Source organism: Nicotiana sylvestris, chromosome 5, assembly GCF_000393655.2.
Source record: "Nicotiana sylvestris chromosome 5, ASM39365v2, whole genome shotgun sequence".
NCBI lineage: Eukaryota > Viridiplantae > Streptophyta > Magnoliopsida > Solanales > Solanaceae > Nicotiana > Nicotiana sylvestris.
The window spans coordinates 120,488,448-120,511,403 of NC_091061.1; the positions used below are offsets into that span (position 1 = coordinate 120,488,448).

Below are 22,956 nucleotides of genomic sequence, written 5' to 3' on the forward strand. Positions count from 1 at the left end.
TCATATCGTATTTTAACCTATACAGTATTCTATACAGTATAGATGAAACTGAAAAATAGGCCATACATTGGGATCAATTGTGGACACTGTCATTAGACCATCAACGGGTTAAACAGTAGAGAGTCTAAGTGGCAAATTTTCGGGGCAAGTGCACAGATAGTCATTCTCAGGGATGCTATTTAGAGATTAGCTAATACTTATTTTGTCCTAAAATTTTAAACTGAAAATCTTAACTTTGGCAACTCAGGATATTTTTGTCCTAAAAATTTAAACTGAAAAATTAAAATTAAGGACGCACTGACTAATTGATAAATAGCAGTCCTTTAGAGTGGCTACCTGGTGTCATTTCTATCAAATTTTCCAATGCTATATTTTAGACCGTGGCCCATAAAATAGACTAGCAAATGAGGTTTTGACTCTAAGGAGAAAACAGTAAAAAAACGTGTACTCTTAATTTATGTGACATAATTTGATCAACAATAATAATAACAAATCAGTGTAATATAATTAGGGTCTCGGAGGGTAGAGTGTACCCTAATCTTACCCCTATCTTGTGAGGGTATAGAGGTTATTTCCGATAAACCCTCGGCTTAAGAAAAATGAGAAAGAAGCAACAGTAATAGCAACAAGCAGTAAACAATAATATGATAGCAGATCAACCGAAGCGAAAGAAACAAGAGTGAGAATAAAAATGAGAAATAGAAACACCAGGTAGTAAAAGAGAATGAAGGATAAGAAAATACTAAACAATGTTACTACTACAAGTATGGGAAAGAGATAAGGTCTACTGCCAACTATCCTTCTACCCTAATCCTCGACCTCTACATCCTCGTATCAAGGGTCATGTTCTCGATAAGCTGAAAATGCGTTATGTATTGCGTAATTTCCTCCCCCAATACCTCTTCGATCTGCCACTCCTTCTCCTCCTATCCTCCAGGGCTAACCTCCCACATCCCCTCGCTAGGAGCAGTTGTATCCCTCCGCTTCACTGTCGAACCATCTTAACCTCACTTCTCGCATCTTGTCCTCCATAGAGTCACTCCCACATACAAGGCATGTCTCCAACCCTCTAGTCTCGCATTAACACCACTTCGCATTTTGTCAATCAGTACTATGTCATTAGTAAATAACATGTACCAGGATACCTCCCCTTGAATGTAACGCGTCAATACGTCCATCGCCAAGCCAAATAATGTGACATAATTTGATTCAGTTAAAAGAAAAAAAGAAATTGAAACTTGTGGTCATATATATGTCATCATAATTGGGTGAATATAAAACTTTTGAAACATGTGATCTTAAATATATCATAACATTTGTGTGGCTATAAAAGCTTTTTATTAAGAGTGACATGAGAAGATTAAATTAAAGTATTTCCAAATATAAAAATGTTATTTTTTTAAAAACAAACCAATAAGCACATAAACTGAAACCGATGAAGTAATAAACAAAGGAGGACCGTGCAACAAGACTCAAATCGTTATAGTAATTGAAGAATCACAGTAACACACGAACAGGGGAGGAGCTATAATATGACTTATGCGTTCGGCAAAGCCTAGTACCTACGATCCCAATTATGTATTATGTTAAGATCCACTTAATATATATAAATAATTTATTCAGAAGCCAATATACTACTTTTCTTAGAATGTAGAACCATTCCTCTCAGAGAGTTTTGTGTCTTTGCACCACACTTCTAACATAATCAAATCATGTATTTGAGCTGTCGAAAACATGACATTAATAATTGGAACTATGTTGTTTCCAGTGGCTATTATTTCCATAGGGATCACATTTCTTAATTCCTTATGATCAACATGTACAATTTATGCTTAATGCAGCACAAAACAAAGTCCTCTTGATTATTGTAAATCTACTAATTATCATTACATTATAATCTAAGATTTTCGAACCTAGAGGATGCATACTTATTCCAAGTTAATTAACCCTCTAGTAATAAGCTCAAGTGAATTTCCTCTTAAGCTGGTTAAGAGTGTAGACGGTAAGTGGGAATAACAAGCAAATTTTGAGCTCTTGGAGCAGCCAAACCAAACTTTTCAGTCATGTCCAAATCACCATGTAACATGCCTTCAGGCAAATCCCAATTGAAGCAATGCACTAATTGTGCAACTATCAATTTCACAGTGATCAACCCCAGATTCATACCTGGACAACTTCTTCTTCCATATCCAAATGGCAACAAATGAAAATCATGTCCACGAAGATCAATGTTCTTGCCAATAAACCTCTCAGGAACAAATTCCTCAACATTGTCCGACCATATCTTAGGATCATGCCCTAACGCCCAACAATTTATCATAACTCATGATCTTCTAGGTATATAATGCCCGTTTATGACAACGTCTTCCATTGATTCTCGAGGAACTAAAAGAGTCGCCACAGGATGTAGTCGGAAGGTTTCTTTGAGCACCAGTTCTAAGTATTCCAACTTAGGCAAATCTTGTTCCTCAACCATTCTGTCCAGTCCTACTACAGATATCAACTCTTCCTGGAGTTTGTTCATTACTCTTGAATGCTTAACAATTTCTGCAAAAGCCCATTCAATCCAAGTGTGTGAAGTATCAATAGCTCCAACGATCATATCAGAAAGGATGGCTTTCATGGTTGCATGATCAATCGAGTAGAATTTCGGACTATTTTGATGTGATAACATGACATCAACAAGATCCTTGCTACCTTTGTGAGTACCATCCCTTGCATCTTGCTCATGCTCATTGATTATGGTATCAATTACTTTCTGAAAAGCCTTTCCAGTTTCCTTCAATTGCTTATTCAAGCCCTGAACATTCATTGTTTCAGAAATTATATAACACGAACAATTTTTAATCCAAAATAGAATCCACCAATTCATCTCTTGGATATCAAAAGGTAAATCTTATTCATTGCATGTTGAGCATTAATTACACATCAGTAGTTGAAGCATGACGATATTTTCTAAAAATGCCATATAATCATACAGTAGTACTTCACAACTATCACTAATCATTATGTCGATAGGAAAAGCACAAACATCACAGTAATTTGTTGAATTATCAAAAGCATAAACTGCGTGTAAGTAAAATGTTGAATATCAAATTTAATACTGCATAGCATTGGCAGAAATGTAAATATCATGTTACGTTGACTACTACTTAAATCCAATCTAACGCAAAAAAAAAAGACAAAAGAAAAAGAATATGCGGAGATATTCGTCCCACGACCTACGAACCCTCTATGCCTTAGACTAATCGCGCCCCCTACACCTTAAAAGAGCAGCTCGGTGTACTAAACTTCCGTTATGCGCGTGGTCCGAGAAAGTGTTAGTCTATTGTACGCAGTCTTACCTTGCATTTCTGAGAGAGGTTATTTCTACTCAAACCCGTGTGGCTAGGGGCAGAGCCACAGTGTTAGTTGCGGGTTCGGTCGAACCCAGTAGCTTTTATTCAAACTCTGTATTTGTATTAAGAAATCCAATGAATATGTACGAATTATTAATTTAGTACCCAATAACTTAAAAGGATTATAATTCTGAACCCAAAAGGCCCAAATCCTAGCTCCGCCTCTGCGTATAGAAACAACTTTTCTAGCTACGCCCGCAGCTTACACCTTATAAAAGTAAAAAATGCATTGCGTTCTTTTGGTTCTCAAATTTTATACGTGAGAACGTAATATTTTTTAAATTTTCTTTTTAAATATTTTATAGCTTCTGTAATTTTCTCTACTTAAAAACTTTGATAACATAAATGTTATTATGAAAACGAAAAAGGGCATAAACTACCCCTTATTGTTTATTAAATGGTTTACAAATACCCTTCGTCCATCTATTCGTCTGAAAAAGCATACAACGTTATTTATATACCTAAAATTACCCCTCCTTTTAACGGTAACAGACGTGGGGCTCACTTTTAATGCATTGGCAACATTTTATTGGGCCACGTGGCTCCTGGTTTCACTTCATATATATGGGTATAATATACCCATCCTATTTGTTTGACATGCCCCATTATTTAACCCGCCCCATTATTTTCTTTTTTTCTTTACTATTTTTTTCTTTCTTTCTTACCACCTTGACTGGATGGGGATTATGACCGGAAATCGCAAACCAAAAAGCTCACCAAAGACCTCGCTTGACTTGGCTACTTGAAACCCAACTCAAAAAATCAATTACTAGTGGCAGTGGCGGATGCACGTAGGGAGTTGTGGGTGCTTAAGCACCCATTAACTTTGATTATATTAATAAATTTATATAGGTAACCTTACAAATATTTAGATAAATATTGAGCGAGCACCCATAAGTAAATTCATTTTTCCTTTTTTTTTGAAGTTTTTATCGGCAAGCACCCATAACTTTAAAATCCTGGATCCGCCACTGACTAGTGGTGAAGAAAGTGAGTTTTCAAATCTTGTTTTGAAGAAAGTCGATGGTTTGGTTTTGGCAGTGGTGCGTTTTTGGTGGTGTTGTGACTGTTTCGCGGGAGGAAACTGGCTGAATTTCTTGATGGTTATGGAGATGTTTAAATGACTGGTTTTTGGTGGTGTTAGAAGGCTAAGATCTGGAGAAAATGGATAGTTACATGGCTAAAATGGGGTGGTGTTTTGGAGCTGTTGCACGGTGGCACGTACCAGCTGCATTTGAAGGTTGTTTGAGGTATTTTTCGGTGGTTTTGCGACTGTTTTTGGGTAGAAAAAGGTTATTTTTTGTGTAGGAGAAAAAGGGAGGATGACGGCTATAGGAAAAGAGGGATGTGCAGCTGTAATGGTGGAGATGATTTGTAAAGTGAAAAATGAGATTAGTAAACTGAAAATTGTGAGGAAGGAGAGTGGATTGAAGGAAGATGACATTATTGTTGATTTTCTTTTCAAGACAGGTAGAAGAAAAAGGGGGCCGGGGAGGGGGGATCTGGTGGGTGGGACTAGGAGTATTGAGTGATAAGGAAAAAAGAGTAAAGAAAAAAGAAAGAAAATAATGGGGCGGGTCAAACAAATGGGGCGAGTATAGTATACTCATATGTATGAAGTGAAACCAGGAGCCACGTGGTCCAATAAAATGTTGCCAACGCATTAAAAGTGGCCCCACATCTTCTACCGTTAAAAGAATGGGTAGTTTTAGGTATATAAATAACGTTGTGTGCTTTTTCAGACGAATAAATGGACGGAGAATATTTATAAACTATTTAGTAAATAATAGGGGTAGTTTAAGCCCTTTTCCGTTATGAAAATTTGTTGTTATGCTCATAATTAATCGACTTTATACTTTACTTTTTGAACAATATACATTTTTGATATATTTTCTACATATTTTTAGCAATATCGAACAATCATACTTCCAAATTTTGTCCAATCAATGGTAAAAAATCAAAACAAACTGAGACAACAGAATTAAGCCCAATAATAGTATTAGTACTAGATAGTAATATATATGAGACCATGTAAAGAGTTTTGTAATCCTTAGTTACATTGTAACTATCTTGTTAGCTTGCCAACCACAAGGGTTTGCTCTTCCAAATATATCATTGTATTTGTTATTTATTACTTCATATACTAAAGTAGATACTTTCAAATCCTTTTTAGTAATACATAGCTCCTTAACCTAATTTTTTACAAGTGAAGTATGTACCATAAGTATTTTGCCCCTACTTTATTTTTTTTATTTTTTTTTGCTTAGGTTCCTATATTTAATTTGATAAATATATTAAACTTTGAGCCCTTAAAATACTTTAAAAGTTGTGAATGATGGTGAATAATTATGCACAAAGATAAATCTAAAATGTTGATAACAATAACCTTGAAGAACTCATTTGATATTGGGAGAGTACTATGTCAATTAAATTTTGATAGTAATTCTAAAATTATAATTAAATTTCTCTTCGAACTTATTTTTAATAGAAAAATTATTTTTACAATATAAATTTAGATTTAGTGATTTACTCAATTATACAATAGAAAATAAATTTCAAAACTATAATTAAAATTATATATTAATAGTAATTCTAAATTTATAATTAAATTTCTCTTCGAACTTATTTTTAATTGAAAAATTATTTTGAAAATATAAATTTAGATTTAGTGATTTACTCATACAATAGAAAATAAATTTCAAAAATTTTTCAAAATTAATATATTAGAATCTTGAAAATAGAATAAAAAATATTTAAATTTTATTCTATTTACTTAATTAAGTGGGAATATAACAGAGGAAAAGGGAGAGATGCTTAGCGGGTGATCAACTTGTAATCTCACATTTATTAAATATTGTTGATAGTCACATGCTATTGAAACAAAGATACATTTTTTTCTTAAAATAATTTAATTTTTCAGAAATCATATAATTCTTAATTGGTTGGGTAGCAAAATTTTCTTTTAAAATTAAAGCATTAATGAGTTAATGACAAACTAAGTTAATTCTTCGACTTTGTTTTAATGAATTTGGATTTTTCTGAATTTCATCTAAACCTAGGCTTTAATCACCATATTTTTTCTAGCATAAACTATGGTCACATGAAATTATGAATAGTTAATCAATAAATACCAAAATAATCAATTAAAATATCTTCTTTATTTCTACCTCTAATTAGAAATTATATGCTCGAAAATTCATAAAATATTAAAATATCTTCTTTAATCTATGGTTATAGTCCGTTTGGAATCATTTTGCATACTTTAAATTATGTTACTAAATATCAAGTTACCTTTGCCCCTTTGATATATGCTTATTCCTTAGCACAATTGTTTTCTTATAAATATTTTCTTTTAATAAATTATCTAATGATATGATCAGAAAATATAAATAATGAATAATAAATGGTTAAGAAGCGATGATCTTAAAAAAGTTGTGCCTATAAACGTAACACAAATTATTATTGTTATTATTATTGTTATTATTATTATTATTATTATTATTAAGTAAAACTATTATGATGGACTTTATTGCCTTGATCTTGGGCCTGGGCTCAGCACTGGCTTTAGTACTAGATACTTAAAATAGCACGATCTAGCCTATTTTCGGATTGGTCATTGAAAAATAGCCACTTTTTTTGCAACACGAAAAGTTCCAACATAATATATTGGAGATCGATGCACCTGTGGATGAACTTCCAGTATATTATGCTGGAACTCCAACACGCGGAAAGTTCCAGCATATTATGTTGGATCGATATATTATACTGGAGCTCCAGTATATTATGTTGGAAGTCTAGTATACTTATGCTGGAACTCAAATATATTATACTGGAGTTCCAGTATACTATATATTATACTGGAGTATTTTTTGAATATTGAACAGTATTTTCGTCCAAATTTATCTTTATATGAAAAGTGATTTGATTAAAATTACTTTTGAAATTATAGCTATTTTTGAATGATCGCTTCTAGGTCTAGGTATTTTTAAATTTATCCCTAGATAAGTACAATACCTGAAGATCAAAAGGCTCAAGAAAAGGCACGTAATCAGCAATATTAAATGCTCCAACCAATCGCACCATTTCCTGTACAATGCTCTTCAAATCAAATCTATCGCTATTCCGAAAACCCCCAAATAGCATTCTATACGTCATATTCGCAATCAAATCCCCAATCTTCTCTCCAAGTTCCACCACTTCACCGCCATCAGCCGCCACCTTCAGCCGCCGCACCAAAACCCCAATTTCCTCTTTCCTCATCCTAGCAAAAGACTCAATTTTATTCGCCGTGAGCAGCTCTTGTGTGCAGAATTTCCGAGCGTTACGCCACTGTGGACCGGACGGAGCAAAAGCCAAACCCTTAGTACCGTCGCTTAAGTACTCCACCGCCTTAAGCTTTGGGCGGCTTGCGAAAACGGCGTCGTGTGTCTTGAGTATAAGCTCGGCGGTTTCCGGCGATGAAACCACAACCATTGGAACATTTCCGAGCTTTAGGAACATTATTGGACCGTATTTTTTGGATAGATCGTATAGGGTACGATGAGGGAGGGTACCTAGCATGTGGAGATTGCCGATTATCGGAAGACCTCGTGGTCCCGGTGGAAGTTTCCGGTGAACATTTTCCGGCTCCGCCTTCCATCGCAGGTGGATGAAGTAAAGTAGAAAACCGAGGAAAATTGAAAAAAAGGATATGTAGATAGAGAACATTAGGAGTTTTGATTTTGGAACTGGGATAAGTTTAATCAAAATGGAATAGAAATATCAACCAAGGATAATATCACAAACGTCCATGTGCAGAGCATGTTAGAATTCAGAGAAGATTGGGAGAATTTTGCTATGTATTTATACAAGCTTGTCTAGAAAGAAAAAATACAAAAAGAATGTAAATAGCTATATAAAAAATGACAGCCCGATGCACTAAGTTACCGCTATGTGCGGGGTCCGGAAAAGGACCGAACCCACAAAGGTCTATTGTACACAGCCTTACTAACTTTGATAGACTAACTGACTAAAGAAGATAATTTGTCAATTTCTTTACCCATGTGAGAAGCTTCTAAAGAAGATAATTTGGCACAACTGTGATGATCATTGTTTGAATAGCTAGGATTTAATGCACCATGTGCATAGCATGAACGACTAGGATTTAATTGCTTATGTGTGCCTTTGTGCTCTGAGATGAAGTCACATGTCAGCTCCTTTAATCTGAGATTTAAATCTAAGTCTGAACTCTTTGTTATGTCCGAAATCGTTGTCTTTTCCTTTTCTTCTTTGAGCTCAAACCTTTCTCTTTTCGATTCTTATTGAGAGATGAGAGAATGAGACGATTGATTTCCAACATCCCCTCAAGTTGGAGGGGAGTGAGGAGACATCCAACTTGCCAAGAATCAAGCGATGAGAAGGCCCAGATAAGGGCTCAGTGAATAGACCTACAAGTTGAGATTTTGAAAGCACAAAAGAGAGATAGATAAGGCAAGAGAGAAATTGTTCTCTGACAAAGTGGCAACCTAATTCAACGTGTTTCGTTCGTTCATGAAACAGGGAGTTCCGGGCGATATGTATTGCAGCCTGACTATCAGAGAAGACGGGTAGTAGAATTGGAGGTGGAATAGACAGATTTACCAGAAGTCGGGTGAGCCAAGTCAATTTAGCGACAAGGCGTCTCATGGATCTATACTCTGCTTCCGTAAAGGATAGATAAATGGATGCTTGTTTTTTGAACTTCCAAGAAATAAGAGACCCACCCATACTGATGAAGAAACCACTGACAGAGCGACGAGTGTCGTGGCAAGATGCCCAATCGCTATCACAAAAGGCCATGAGCGAGAAGGAGAGTGTTGCATTCAAAAAGAACCCTTGTGTTGGGTTTGATCGAACATAGCGAAGAACATGTAAAGGTGGTGTGAAGTGATCAAGACAAGGCATTTGCATATACTGACTAAGAATCAAAACAACAAACGAAAGGCTCGATCTTGTGTGAGTGAGGTAATTAAGCTTCTCAACAAGGCGGCTATAAGTAGTACCATCAGTTGAAGGAAATCCAGAGTATGCAATCAATTTGGAGGAAGCATTTAGAGGAGAAGAGACAACTGGCTTGCTGGAGCAATCAAACTCACTAAGTAAGTCCATTGTAAACTTCCTTTGTGTGATAATCAGTCCCTCTTTTTCTCGTAATATTTCCAATCCCAGAAAGTAATGAAGTGGTCCAAGTTCCTTAATCTTAAATTCAGAATGTAGAAAGGCTTTAAGTTTTACTAATTCAGTGGGATGATTTCTTGTAATGAGAATGTCATCGACATAAACTGTAATAATTAAAACAAAGTCCCCTGATTTCTTAAAAAATAGAGAATAATCATTAAGAGAAGATAAAAATCATTTGAAACTCAATACCCCTGCAAGTCTAGCATACCATTGTCTAGAGGCCTGTTTTAGGCCATAAAGAGACTTCTTTAGTCGACAAACATGATTTGGACTAGGCGGAGACAAACATGCAGGAAATTTCATATAAACTTCCTCTTGTAAATCCCCATGAAGAAGTGCATTACTCACATCAAACTAAGAAATATGTCATCCTTCCTTCACTGCTATAGATAGTAAACATCTGATTGTAGTCATCTTAACAACCGGGGAGAAAGTCTCGGTATAGTCAATGCCCTCTCTTTGGGTGTTACCTATGATAACTAATCTAGCTTTTAGTCTTTTAATGCTACCATCAACTTTATGTTTGACCTTGTATACCCATTTATAAGGTAATGCTTTCTTCCCAGATGGCAAAAGATTTACTTCCCAAATTTGATTTGTTTCTAAAGCCTCTATTTCTGAATCCATTGTTTGTTTCCACCCTGAATGTAAACAAGCTTGGGAGTAACAGGTAGGTTCACTTATAGGAGAAACATGTTAAAGAATAGCCAGATTATGAGGAGTGAGAGCAGAGAAAGAAAGAGTAGGTGGGGAAGAAGGTTAGTGAGGCAAGAAGTAGTGAAATCAATAACATAAATATTATTGCAAACAAAATCTTTGAGGTAACCAAACTGAACTCCTTTGTTTCTTCTATCCGATCTCCTAAGTGGAATTGGTGATGGTGAAGAGGAGGCATGGGACATGTAATTAGGAAATATAGGAGGTGAATGAGATGTCCTAGGTGTTGGAGTTGAGGTATGAGGAAGGATAGGTGAAGAGCTGATAGGTGAATACATAGAAGAGGATGTAAGTGAAGGCATAGAAACTATAGGATTCTTAGAAGGAGTTGTGTCAAATTTAGAAGGGAATAAGGGTGTGGAAATGGTGTTGGAGGCAAAAGGAAAAATGTGTTTATGAAAATGAACATATTTTGACACAAAAACCTTCTTAGAGTCCAAATCCAACATTTTATATCCCTTTTGTCCAATAGGATAGCCTAAAAAGACATAAACCTTAGCTCTAAGTTGAAATTTACCTCTGTTGTGGAATAATGTAGCTGCATAACAAAGACAACCAAAGCATCTTAAAATGATAAGAAAGATGTTGACCATAGAGTAATTCATAGGGAGTTTTGCCATGTAGCACCTTGGAAGGGAATCTGTTTATAAAAAAATGTAGCAGTCAATATGCGCTCTCCCCAATCGATAATAAGAACCTTAGGCTGAAACAATAAAGCCCTTGCTATCTTCAACAAGTGTCAGTGTTTCCTTTCAACAATGCTATTTTGTTGAGGGTTGCTACACATGAAGTTTGGTGCAAAATTCCTTGTGATTTAAGGAAAAGAGAAGTTGATGTCCTCTTTCCTAATTCCAGGGCATTGTCTGATCTAATAACATTCACTTGAACATTGAACTGCCTTTTCGCCATGCTTAAAAATTGTTTCAAAATGCAAAATGCATTGCTCTTGGTGCTCAACAAAAATGTCAGAGTACTTATACTAAAATCATCTATAATTGTGAGAAAGTACTTGTAGCCATTGTAAGTAGGAATCTTGTAGGGTCCCCAAGTGTCAATGTGAATTAGATCAAAGATATGTTTAGATTTAATATGACTGATAGGAAAAGGTAATTTAGATTGCCTAGCTAAAGGACACATCATAAGCACAAATAGAATTAGACAAAAATAAAATAGAATTGATATATTTCATTGCATTGAAAGTAAAATGCCCCAACCTAACATGCCACAGTTTTACATCAAATTTTGTTCTTATTGGTAAGGAAGCTAAAACTGAGACAAAACTACGATAACATTTTTATGAAAGTAAAGAAATATTTAAAGATGATTGATTCATAGAATGAGTACTAAGCTCCAATAGATAAAGACCTCCCTTAGCTTTACCAAAAACTTGAGGGCTCTTCATGCGAGGGCCCTGCATAATAAACCCAAAAGAAATGAATGCTAAGATACATCTGAAAACCTTGCAAAATTTATGAACAGAAAGTAAATTGTATTTGAAACAGGGAACATGTAGTACATTGTCTAAGATAATCCCTAGGAACAAGGATACTTTCCCTGTGTGAGTGACTCTTACCTTAGAAGAATTAGGTAAGTTGACAATTAAATAGATAGATAATGGTAATAAAGACAAAAAAGAGGCAGGATTAAAATACATGTGTTCAGAAGCTCCTGAATCTATTATCCAGGAACTGGAATTAGAATTTTCAACTGAGTAAGTGGTATTAGAGTTGGTGAAATATATACCAGCAGCAGAGTTGACATTGATCTCAGAAGAGTTTGACTGTACCACTTGAATCTGATTGAGAAGACTGACCAACTGTGTGAACTGATCTGAAGATAGTTTTTGAGCAAACTGTGGTCCTTCAATAGGATTAGGCTACATCACTTCTGATTCATCAGGTGCATTAGAGCATTACTTCTTATAGGTCCTTGAAACTTCTTGGATTTGGTGAATTTGAAATCAGGTGGGAAACCTATTAGCCTATAGCAATTCTGGATAGTATGGTTAGTCATCTTGCGATAGGAATATATCTGATTGTTCTTCTTTCCTTTGTAGTTTGGATTTCCCTTGTTACCAACTTTCTGTTGGGAGTTATACTGAGTAAATGATGCCTGCTTTCCTGCCATGAAAGAGATCCATCGCCAGGAAATTTAGAAAGTGCATGCACCTCTCTCTGATTTTCATTCTGCATTAGTAGGGAATAAGCATGGTTCGCAGTTGGCAGAGGATTGATTATCAGTATGTTACTTCTTGCTTGTGTATAAGTTTCATTCAATCACATAAGGAATTAAATGAGTCTTTCATCATCTTTGAATTGAGTCATTCTTTATTTTCCTCTACATTTGAAATTGCAAGAGTAGTGAACATTAGTGTTTAGTGTGTCAAGCTCATCCCATAAACACTTTAACTTGGTAAAATACCTTGCAATATCATCTGATCCCTGCACTAAATTAGCTAATTCCTTTTGCAGGTGATACAACTTAGCACTATTTGGTTGTCCAAATCTGTGTTCCAAATTAGTCCAGAGGCCTTTTGTTGTTTTTGAGTACAGAACATTGTCAACAAGGTTCTCGGTGAGTGAGTTCAATAGCCAAGATGTAACCATATCGTTATATTTATTCCAGATTTTCAGATCTGGAGAGTTTGGAGCTTGGGAAGGGCAAGATCCATCAATGAAGCCCAATTTATTTTTGGCTGAAAGAGAGATGAGAATAAATCTGATCCAACCTGCATACCCATGTCCATCAAATGGAGTGTTCATAAGTACCATCCCTGATGCATCAGAAGCATGAAGGAAATGAGGATGTGTTGGATCAATTGTTGTTCCATTCCCTCCTGTTGAAGTTGTTCCTGTAGAAACCTCAGAAACAAATGTAGTTGGCATGATGAAGTGAAATGAGAATAAAGAGCAGTGAGTAAAAGAAAATCAAAAAATTTAGTGCTCTAATACCATGTTAGACTTCAGAGAAGATTGGGAGAATTTTCTGTGTATTTCTGTATATCTTATCACTGTGCAATGTTATGTATTTATACAAGTTTGTCTAGAAAAAAAAAATACAAAAAAATATAAATAGCTATATAGCTGTACCAATTATATTTGTCCTACATTTTAACGGATTAACTGATTTTGATTCTCTCATACATGCCAATTTCTTTGCCCATGTGAGAAGCTTTTAGAGAAGATAATTTGGCACAGCTGTAATGATCATTGTTTGAACGGCTAGGATTTAATGCACTATGTACATAGCTTGAACGGCTAGGATTTAATTGCTTATGTGTGCTTTTGTGCTTTGAGATGAAGCCACATGTCTGCTCCTTTAATATGAGATTTAGATCTAAGTCTGAACTCTTTGTTTTGACCAAAACCTTTGTCTTTCCCTTTTCTTCTTTATGCTCAAACCTTACTCTTTTCGATTCTTCCCGAGAGATAAGAGAATGAGTTGATTGATTTCCAACAAAGTACATGTAATTAAGTAAAGTTGCCATTGCTGATAAAAGAAATATCTTTTTTTAATATCTATGAATTGCTTGGAAGTTGCTTACTTGACTTTTTTTCTTTGAATTAAAATCCGCCTTAATGTGGTGGGAGTGTGATTGCTCTAAATTATGGTAAGGGATAAGGCAATGACATTTTCACATGTGAATAGAGAGGACTCCCCTCTTTACAGTTTAAAGACAAATATTAAATATTATGCTCATTGCTAGTCTATTCATAATATCACGTACAAAATATATCCTGAAGTTTGAAACATGCCCTTTGTCCATACAAATTACTTGTTTGAGTTAGTCTATCCATAACATCTTGAGTTATCTACAAATTATAGTTAGTCTATCCATAACATATTGAGTTATGTGATAACCCGAAATATCATCACTTGTTTTAGAAATAAATTCTGTGTTCCGAGGTCTTAAAAACTTTTTTTACCTCACCTCAATTTGTGTGCGTGGTCCGGACCTATATCCGGAAGACCTTTTATGTGAAAATATGAGAAAATAAAAGTTCTAGAGTTAAAATTTAATTATGGTTGACTTTGGTCAACATTTTGAGCAAACGGACCTGGATCCATATTTCGACGATCCCGGGAGGTTTGTAGGAAAATATGGGACTTGGGCGTATGCTCGGAATCGAATTCCGAGGTCCCAAGCCCGAGAAATAAATTTTTGAAAGAAATTATTTTGCTGAATTATTTATGAAATAAAGAAAAGAATTTATGTTTGAAACTATTTGTATCGGACCCGTATTTTGATTCTGAAGCCCGGTACAGATCTTATATATGATTTAAGTTGAGCCTGTAAAATTTGGTAAGAAACGGACTTGAAATGACGTAATTCGGAATCATAGTTGTAAAATTTGGAACTTCGAAAGTTCATGAGATTTCCTTTAATTTTGGTGGTAAATTCATGGTTATTGATGTTATTTTGAGGATTTAATTGCACGAGCAAGTCAGTATGATATTTTTAGGTTGGTGTACATGTTTGGTTTGGAGCCCCGAGGGCTCGGGTAAGTTTTGGATAGGCCGCGGAGTGAAATCTAACTTAGGAAAGCTGTTGGTATTTTTCAGACCTGCAGGCTTCGCAATTGCGAGCTAGAAATTGTGATAAACCCGTCGTATTTTCGAAGACTGGTTGGGAAGGGAACCTTTGTAATTGTGAAGCTTATGTCGCAATTGCGACCTTAGCAGGTATCGTATTTGCGAATGATAGTTCGCATTTGCGAAGAAGGCAGAGTTGGGCATACTTCGCAATTGCAAAGCCTTTACCGCAACTGCGAGTTTGCATTTGCGAAAGTATCATCGCAATTGCGATATCTGCGACCAGCAAATTCATAACTTAGCCGAAAATCTTTCATTTTTCAAACCCTTTCAAAACCAAAACACTCTTGGGCGATTTTTCAAAGACAACTTCTCTTCCAAATCGATTGTAAGTCATTTCTAACTCGTTTTCTTCAATCTTTAACATCTTTTCACATGACTTCAACTTAAAATCAATAATTTTCATGGGAGAAATTGGGTGTTTTGGGTAGAACCTAGGTTTATTTTTGGGGATTTGGACCTCGATTTGAGGTCCGATTTCAAAATAAATTATATATTTGGGTTCGTGGGGGAATGGGTAATTAGGTTTTGGTTCGAACCACGAGTTTTGACCATGTGGCCCCAGGGGCGATTTTTGACTTTTTGGGAAAAACTTTAGAAAACCTATTGTCATGCATTGGAATTGATTAATTTAGCATTTATTGATATAATTAAGTAACTTGTGGCTAGATACGAGCAAATTGGTGGTGGAATCAAGAGGTAAAGCTATAGTTGAGGATTGAATTATGTTCGTAGCATCGAGGTAAGTGTTTGGTCTAACCTTAGCTTGAGGGATTAGGAGTCGAGTCCTATTTGCTATGAGCTATTTGTTGAGTACGACGTATAGACATGATGACGAGTATCTATACGTCATTGTCAAACATGCTCGTGAGTCTTAAATTGAAGTCGTTGTGTTCTTAATAAGTACTACAAATGCCTAAGTTGTTGATTCTCTATGTTGGGCAAGAATTGTGATTATTCTCGTGAAAATTGCTTATGGTTGAGTATTGGTGCGAGTTGAGATTTATTTTGTGAAGTTAAATATTGGAACGACTTTGGTTATAGTTGATTCCCTTGCCAGGACGTATTCACTTATACTGTCGATTCCATTGCCGGGATATTGTTATTCCCGTATTGTTCCCTTATCGGGACTCTTTTGTGATTGGTGTTGAATTGTATATTGGGATCAATTTGCATGCCGTAACAATATTATATTTGGATCGGGTTGCATGCCGCAACAATATTATATTTGGATCGGGTTGCACGTCGCAACAATATTATAATTGGATCGGGTTGCACGTCGCAACAGTGATATATGATATGGATCGGGTTGCATGCCGCAATAGTATTTTTATGATTTGGATCGGGTTGCGCGCTGCAATAATAAAGGATAAAAGTGGTTATTGATTTGTTACGGTTTCCTTATTATTTTTGCTGCGAATTTTAAATTGTTCTTTATGCTTTTCTCATGAGTTACTATTGGTAAATGATATTCCCCCGCAGCATGTTCCCCCCTCCCATTCTTAACTGTACATTTCTGCTTTATTTTTTCACTATATATGATATAATTGCACAGGTTTATTTGGTAATCTAGTCCTAGCCTAGTCACTACTTTGCCGGGGTTAGACTAGGCACTTACCAGCACATGGGATCGGTTGTGCTAATACTACACTCTGCACTGTGTGTAGATCCCGGAGCAGCACTTACCGGTCGAAGATTCTGAGGTAGTCCTATAGGCATCCGCAGGCCTTGGCGTCTTCTCCTTTCCTTTTAGTCTGTGTCTTTTATATATTTCAGAGACAGTATTGTAATAAATCTTTTAGACTTTTATTTGTAGTATTCCTAGACAGTCTGTGGAATTATGACACCAGTCTTGGGTAGTTATTGTATGGATTGGTATTGACATCTTTCTTAAATTGTTACATTTTAGTCTTCCGTTTATTAGATTTTCACTGTTTATCAATTGTTGATTATTCATTGTAAAAAGACTAAAATGGGAAAAAGGTAAATAATTCAAATGGTTGGCTTGCCTATCTTTCACTAGTAGGCGCCATCACGACTCCCGAGGGTGGAAAATCAAGGTCGTGAAAAATTGGTATCTGAGCTCTAGGTTACATAGTTCTCACAATTCATAGACAAGCTTAGTAGAGTCTGAGGGATCGGTACAGAGACGTCTGTATTTATCCTCCAGAGGCTACAGAGTTAGGAAAAACTTAACATCTATTCTTTCTTGTCGTGCGGATTGGTTTCTCAATGCTAATTGAATTTTTACTCTGTTCTTTCACAGATGGCAAGAACATGCGCTTCCTCATCCAATGATCAACAGCCCAAGCCCCCAGCAGCAGCTCCTACAAGGGGCAGAGGGCGAGGCCAAGGCCATGCTAGAGGCCGAGGTAGGGGCAGAGCTCATCCCAGAGCAGCAGCACTAGCGGCAGAGCCTTAGGTTGAGTTTGATGATGAGGTTCCGGACCAGGCAGTTCCGGTGGGCCCAGCTTAGTTTCCAGAGGTGTTCATTGCTACCCTAGTACTATGCTCTGGTCCGTCTAGTGGGCCTTATGGAGAGTGTCACCCGGGTAGGCTTGCTTCTTGTAGCACCAGCCATCTTTCAGGCTGGAGGAGGAGCCCAGACTCCTGCTACTCGCACTCCGGAGCAGATGACTCCCTAGTTTCAGACTCCAGCAGTTCAGCCAGTTGGAGCAGTTCTGTCGGGTGTGGTAACTCAGACCGGTGATAGATCAGCTATGTCTTCAGATGCTTTGTAGAGATTGGACAGGTTCACTAAGCTTTTCACTACCACTTTCAGTGGTGCATCTTCTGAGGATCCCTAGGATTATTTAGATAGCTTCCATGAGGTTCTCAGGAACATGGGGATAGTGGAGACTAATAGGGTCGACTTTTCTATTTTTCGCCTATCTGGATCCGCCAAAACTTGGTGGAGAGATTATTGTTTGGCTAGACCAACTAGATCACCAGCTTTGACTTGGGAGTAGTTTACTAAACTATTTTTGGAGAAGTTTCTCTCTATCACTTAGAGAGAGATCTATCGGAGGCCGTTTGAGCATCTTCAGCAGGGTTCTATGACTGTTACTCAGTACGAGACCAGATTCATCGACTTGGCTCGTCATACTCTTATCATACTTCCCACCGAGAGAAAGAGAGAGGGTGAGGAGGTTCATTGAGGGACTTAGTCAACCTATTCGACTTTAGATGGCTAAGAAGAAGGGCAGTGAGATTTCTTTTTAGGAGGCGGCCAATGTGTCCAGGAGAGTTGAGATGGTTCTATCACAGGGAGGTGGTTAGGGTCTGACAAGAGACCTCATCATTCAGGTAAATTCAGTGGCGCCTCATTTGGAGGCAAAGATTTGTATGGTAGAGGCCATCCTCCTAGGCCTTTCCAGTCAGCACTTTAAGTTTCTCACTGTGCTTCAGGTGGCCGTGGTTCTCATATGCAGTATTCTAATTACCAGCCCTACAGTGCACCATCATCTCCTATCAGTGCACCGCTGCTCCAGAGTTTTTGGGGTGGTCATACATGTCGCTAGGGTCAGTCTCAGTTTCCTCAACCGAAGCACTTAGGTGGATGCTTTGAGTGCGGTGAGTATGGTCATATCCGGAGGGCTTGTCCGAGATTAATGGGTATTCAGTCGCAGCAACAGGGTTCCCGTGCTATGGTTCCGGCACCGAGTGTTCCACAGCCCGCTCAGCTAACTAGAGGTGGAGGTAGAGCTGCTAGAGATGGAGGTAGAGGTATTAGAGGTGGAGTTCAGGCCGTTAGAGGTGGATGCCAGCCAGCAGCAGGCCATCCTAGAGATGTAGTTCAGGGCGGTGGGCCCAAACCCCCGATGTTATGTTTTTCCAGCCAGGCCTGAGGCTGAGGCTTCCGATGCAGTTATCACAGGTAATGTTCTAGTCTGTAGCAGAGATGTTTCAGTTTTATTTGATCCAGGATCTACATACTCCTATGTGTCATCTTATTTTGCACCGTATCTGGTCATGCTTAGTGATTCCTTGAGTACTTTTATATATGTGTCTTCACCGGTGGGTGATTCTATTGTGATAAATCGAGTCCATCGTTCGTGTATAGTTGCGATTGGGGGTCTTGAGACTCATGTAGATTTGTTACTTCTGGACATGGTTGATTTCAATGTCATATTGGAGATGGATTGGTTATCATCTTACCACGCTATCTTGGACTGTCATGCCAAGACTGTGACCTTAGCCTTGCTGGGTTTACCTTGTTTAGAGTGGAGAGGGACTCCTAATCATTCTACCTATAGTGTTATCTCATATATGAAGGATCGGCATATGGTCAAGAAGGGGTGTTTGGCCTATTTGGAATATGTTCGTAATTCTAGTGCCGAGGTTCCTTCTATTGACTCTGTGCATGTTGTTCGTGAGTTCCCTGAGGTATTTCCTTCAAACCTGTCGGGCATGCCACCCGATAGGGATATTGACTTTTGCATTGATTTGGCTTTGGGCACTCAGCCCATTTCTATCCTGCCATATCGTATCGCCCCACCTAAGTTGAAAGAGTAGTTGGAAGACTTGATTGAAAAAGGTTTCATTAGACCTAGTGTTTCGCCTTGGGATGTGCCGGTGTTGTTTGTTAAGAAGAAGGACGGATCGATGAGAATGTATATAGATTACCGGCAGTTGAACAAGGTTACAATCAAGAATAAGTATCTATTGCCGAGGATTGATGATTTGTTTGATCAACCTCAGGGTGCCAAGGTATTTTCGAAGATTGACTTGAGATCTGACTCCCATCAGTTGATGATTAGGGCATCTGATGTCCCTAAGACAGCTTTCCTCACTCGGTACGGGCATTATAAGTTCTTGGTGATGTCATTCGGGTTGACAAATTCCCTAGCAGCTTTTATGGATTTGATGAAGCGAGTGTTCAGGCCTTACTTGGATTCGTTCGTGATAGTCTTCATTGACAATATTTTGATCTATTCCCGTAGCTGGGAAGAGCATGAGCAGCATCTGAGAGTGGTCCTCCAGACTTTGAGAGATAGTTAATTTTATGCAAAGTTTTCAAAGTCTAAGTTCTGGTTGAGTTCAGTTGCATTCTTGGGTCATGTTGTATCAGCAAAGGGTATTCAGGTAGATCTGAAAAAGATAGAGGCAATCAAGAACTGGCCTAGTCCAGCATCAGCTACAGAGATCTAGAGTTTATTGGGTTTAACAGGCTATTATTGTCGATTTGTGGAGTGGTTTTCGTCTATTGAAGCCCCGATGACCAGGTTGACCCAGAAGGGTGCCCAGTTTAGGTGGTCGGATGAGTGTGAGGCGAGCTTTCAGAAGCTCAAGATAGCTTTAACTACGGTGCCGGTATTGGTTTTGCCCACAAGTTCAGGGCCTTACACAGTTTATTGTGATGCATCTCGTATTGGACTTGGTGATGGTGTTGATGCAGGATGGCAAGGTCACTGCCTATGCTTCGCGGCAGTTGAAGATTCATGAGAAGAACTATCTGGTTCATGATCTGGAGTTAGCAACCATTTTCCACGCATTGAAGATTTGGAGGTATTATCTATATGGCGTGTCATGTAAGGTGTTCACGAATCACAAGAGTCTGCAGTACTTGTTCAAGAAGAAAGAGCTAAATTTGAGGCAGAGAAGGTGGTTGGAGCTATTAAAGGACTATGATATCACCATCTTATATCATTAATGTGGTGACCGATGCTTTGAGTAGGAAGTTAGCTAGTATGGGCAGTCTTGCTTATATTCCGGTCGGTGAGAGATCGCTTGCTTTGGATGTTCAGGCTTTGGCCAATCAGTTCGTGAGGTTGGATGTTTCTGAGCCCAGCCATATGTTAGCTTGTATAGTCGCTCGTTCTTCATTATTGGAGTGTATCCAAAATCGGCAGTATGATGATCCTCATTTGTGTGTTCTTAGAGACACGGTGCAGCACAGAGGTGCCAAGCAGTTTACATTAGGAGATGATGGAGTTTTGAGGTTGCAGGGTCGAGTTTGTGTGCCTAATGTGGATGGGCTCCTTGAGTTGATTTTAGAGGAGGCCCATAGTTCCCGGTACTCTATTCATCCGGGCGCCGCTAAGATGTATCAGGATTTATGGTAGCATTATTGGTGGATGAGAATGAAGAAGGACATTGTTGCATATGTGGCTCGATGTTTGAATTGTTAGTAGGTTAAGTACGAGCATCAGAGGCCTGGTGGTTTGTTCCAGAAGATTGAGATTCCCGAGTGGAAGTGGGAGCGTATCACTATGGACTTCGTTGTTGGACTCCCATGGACTCAGAGGAAGTTCGATGTAGTGTGAGTTATTGTTGATAGGCTGACCAAGTCAGGACATTTCATTCCCATGGTAGTCTACTATTCTTCCGAGAGGTTAGCTGAAATCTATATCCGGGAGATTGTTCGTCTTCATGGTGTGCCCGTGTCTATCATTTCGGACCGAGGTACGCAATTTACCTCACATTTTTGGAGAGCAGTTCAGCGGGAGTTGGGCACACGGGTTGAGTTGAGCACAACGTTTCATCCTCAAACGGACGGGCAGTCCGAGCGAACTATTCAGATTTTGGAGGATATGCTCCGAGCTTGTGTCATTGACTTTGGAGGCTCGTGGGATCAGTTTTTGCCTTTAATAGAGTTTGCCTACAACAACAGCTACTAGTCGAGTGTCCAGATGGCTCCTTATGAGGCTTTGTATGGTAGGTGGTGTCGGTCGCCGGTTAGATGGTTTGAGTCGGGTGAGGCTCGGTTGTTGGGTACGGATCTAGTACAGGATGCCTTGGACAAGGTCAGGATTATTCAGGATAGGCTTCGTACAGCTCAGTCTAGGAAAAAGAGTTATGTCGACCGTAAGGTTCGTGATTTGGCTTTCATGGTCGGTGAACAGGTATTGCTTCGGGTGTCGCCTATGAAGGGCGTGATGAGATTTGGGAAGAAGGGCAAGCTTAGCCCTAGGTTCATTGGCCCGTTTGAGATTCTTGATCGAGTGGGAGAGGTGTCTTACAGACTTGCGTTGCCACCGAGCTTATCAACCATGCATCCAGTGTTTTATGTGTCCATGCTTCAGAAGTATCACGACGATCCATCCCACGTATTAGATTTCAGCACTGTCCAGTTGGACAAGGACTTGTCCTATGAGGAGGAGCCAGTATCTATTCTAGACCGGCAGGTTCGTAAGTTGAGATCGTAGAGTTTCCTTCTGTTCGTGTTCAGTGGAGAGGTCAGCTTGCTGAGGCATTGACTTGGGATTCCGAGTCCGATATGCAGAGCCGTTATCCCTATCTTTTCCGCGACTCAGTTACCTCCTTCTTTTGTCCGTTCGAGGACGAACGGTTGTTTTAGAGGTGGAGGATGTGATGACCTGAAAGGTCATCACTTGTTTAAGAAACAAATCTTGTGTTTCGAGGGTTTAAATCATCCTTTTTACCTCACCTCGATTTGCATGCGTGGTCCGGACCTATATGTGGAAGGCCTTTTATGTGAAAATATGAGAAAATAAAATTTCTAGAGTTAAAATTTGATTATGGTTGACTTTGGTCAACATTTTGAGCAAACAAACCCGGATCCGTATTCCGATGATCCTGGGAGGTCCGTAGGAAAATATGGGACTTGGACGTACGCCCGGAATCGAATTCCGAGGTCCCAAGCCCGAGAAATAAATTTTTGAAAGAAATTATTTTGCCGAATTATTTATGAAATAAAGAAAATTTAAGTTGATCCTGTAAAATTTGGTAAGAAACGGACTTGAAATGACGTGATTCAGAACCTTAGTTGTAAAAATTGGAACTTTGAAAGTTCATGAGATTTTCTTTGATTTTGGTGGTAAATTCATGGTTATTGATGTTATTTTGAGGATTTGATTGCACGAGCAAGTGCGTATGATGTTTTTAGGTTGGTGTACATGTTTGGTTTGGAGCCCCGAGTGCTCAGGTGAGTTTTGGATAGGCCGCGGAGTGAAATATAACTTAGGAAAACTGCTGGTATTTTTCAGACCTGCAAGCTTCGCAATTGCGATAAACCCATCGCATTTGTGAAGACTGGTTGGGAAGGGAAATTTCACAATTGCGAAGCTTATGCCGCAATTATGACTTT

At 38.2% G+C, this 22,956-nt stretch overlaps 2 protein-coding genes across 2 annotated transcripts; both read right to left on the reverse strand.

Moving 5' to 3' along the window:
- Nucleotides 1–1,740: 1,740 nt before the first annotated feature.
- On the reverse strand, nucleotides 1,741–8,371 carry LOC104234695 (cytochrome P450 CYP736A12-like). The gene is made up of 2 exons (XM_070174616.1): nucleotides 7,413–8,371; nucleotides 1,741–2,800 (listed from the first exon to the last, which is right to left on the reverse strand). Exons 1-2 carry the CDS (start codon nucleotides 8,103–8,105, stop codon nucleotides 2,324–2,326), a joined length of 1,170 nt encoding a protein of 389 aa, XP_070030717.1. The 5' UTR covers nucleotides 8,106–8,371; the 3' UTR covers nucleotides 1,741–2,323.
- LOC138869233 (cytochrome P450 CYP736A12-like) lies at nucleotides 1,988–2,320 on the reverse strand. Its single transcript, XM_070146835.1, has one exon. The coding sequence runs from the start codon at nucleotides 2,318–2,320 to the stop codon at nucleotides 1,988–1,990; it is 333 nt and encodes a 110-aa protein (XP_070002936.1).
- Nucleotides 8,372–22,956: the final 14,585 nt, after the last annotated feature.

Bases quoted from the DNA above. Each gene is read 5' to 3' on its own strand.
- LOC138869233 (XM_070146835.1), bottom strand. From the start codon at position 2,320: ATGATAAATTGTTGGGCGTTAGGGCATGATCCTAAGATATGGTCGGAC.
- LOC104234695 (XM_070174616.1), bottom strand. From the start codon at position 8,105: ATGTTCTCTATCTACATATCCTTTTTTTCAATTTTCCTCGGTTTTCTA. The intron at 2,801-7,412 runs GTATTGTACTTA...ATGAATGTTCAG, and splicing joins TTGAGCCTTTTGATCTTCAG to GGCTTGAATAAGCAATTGAA.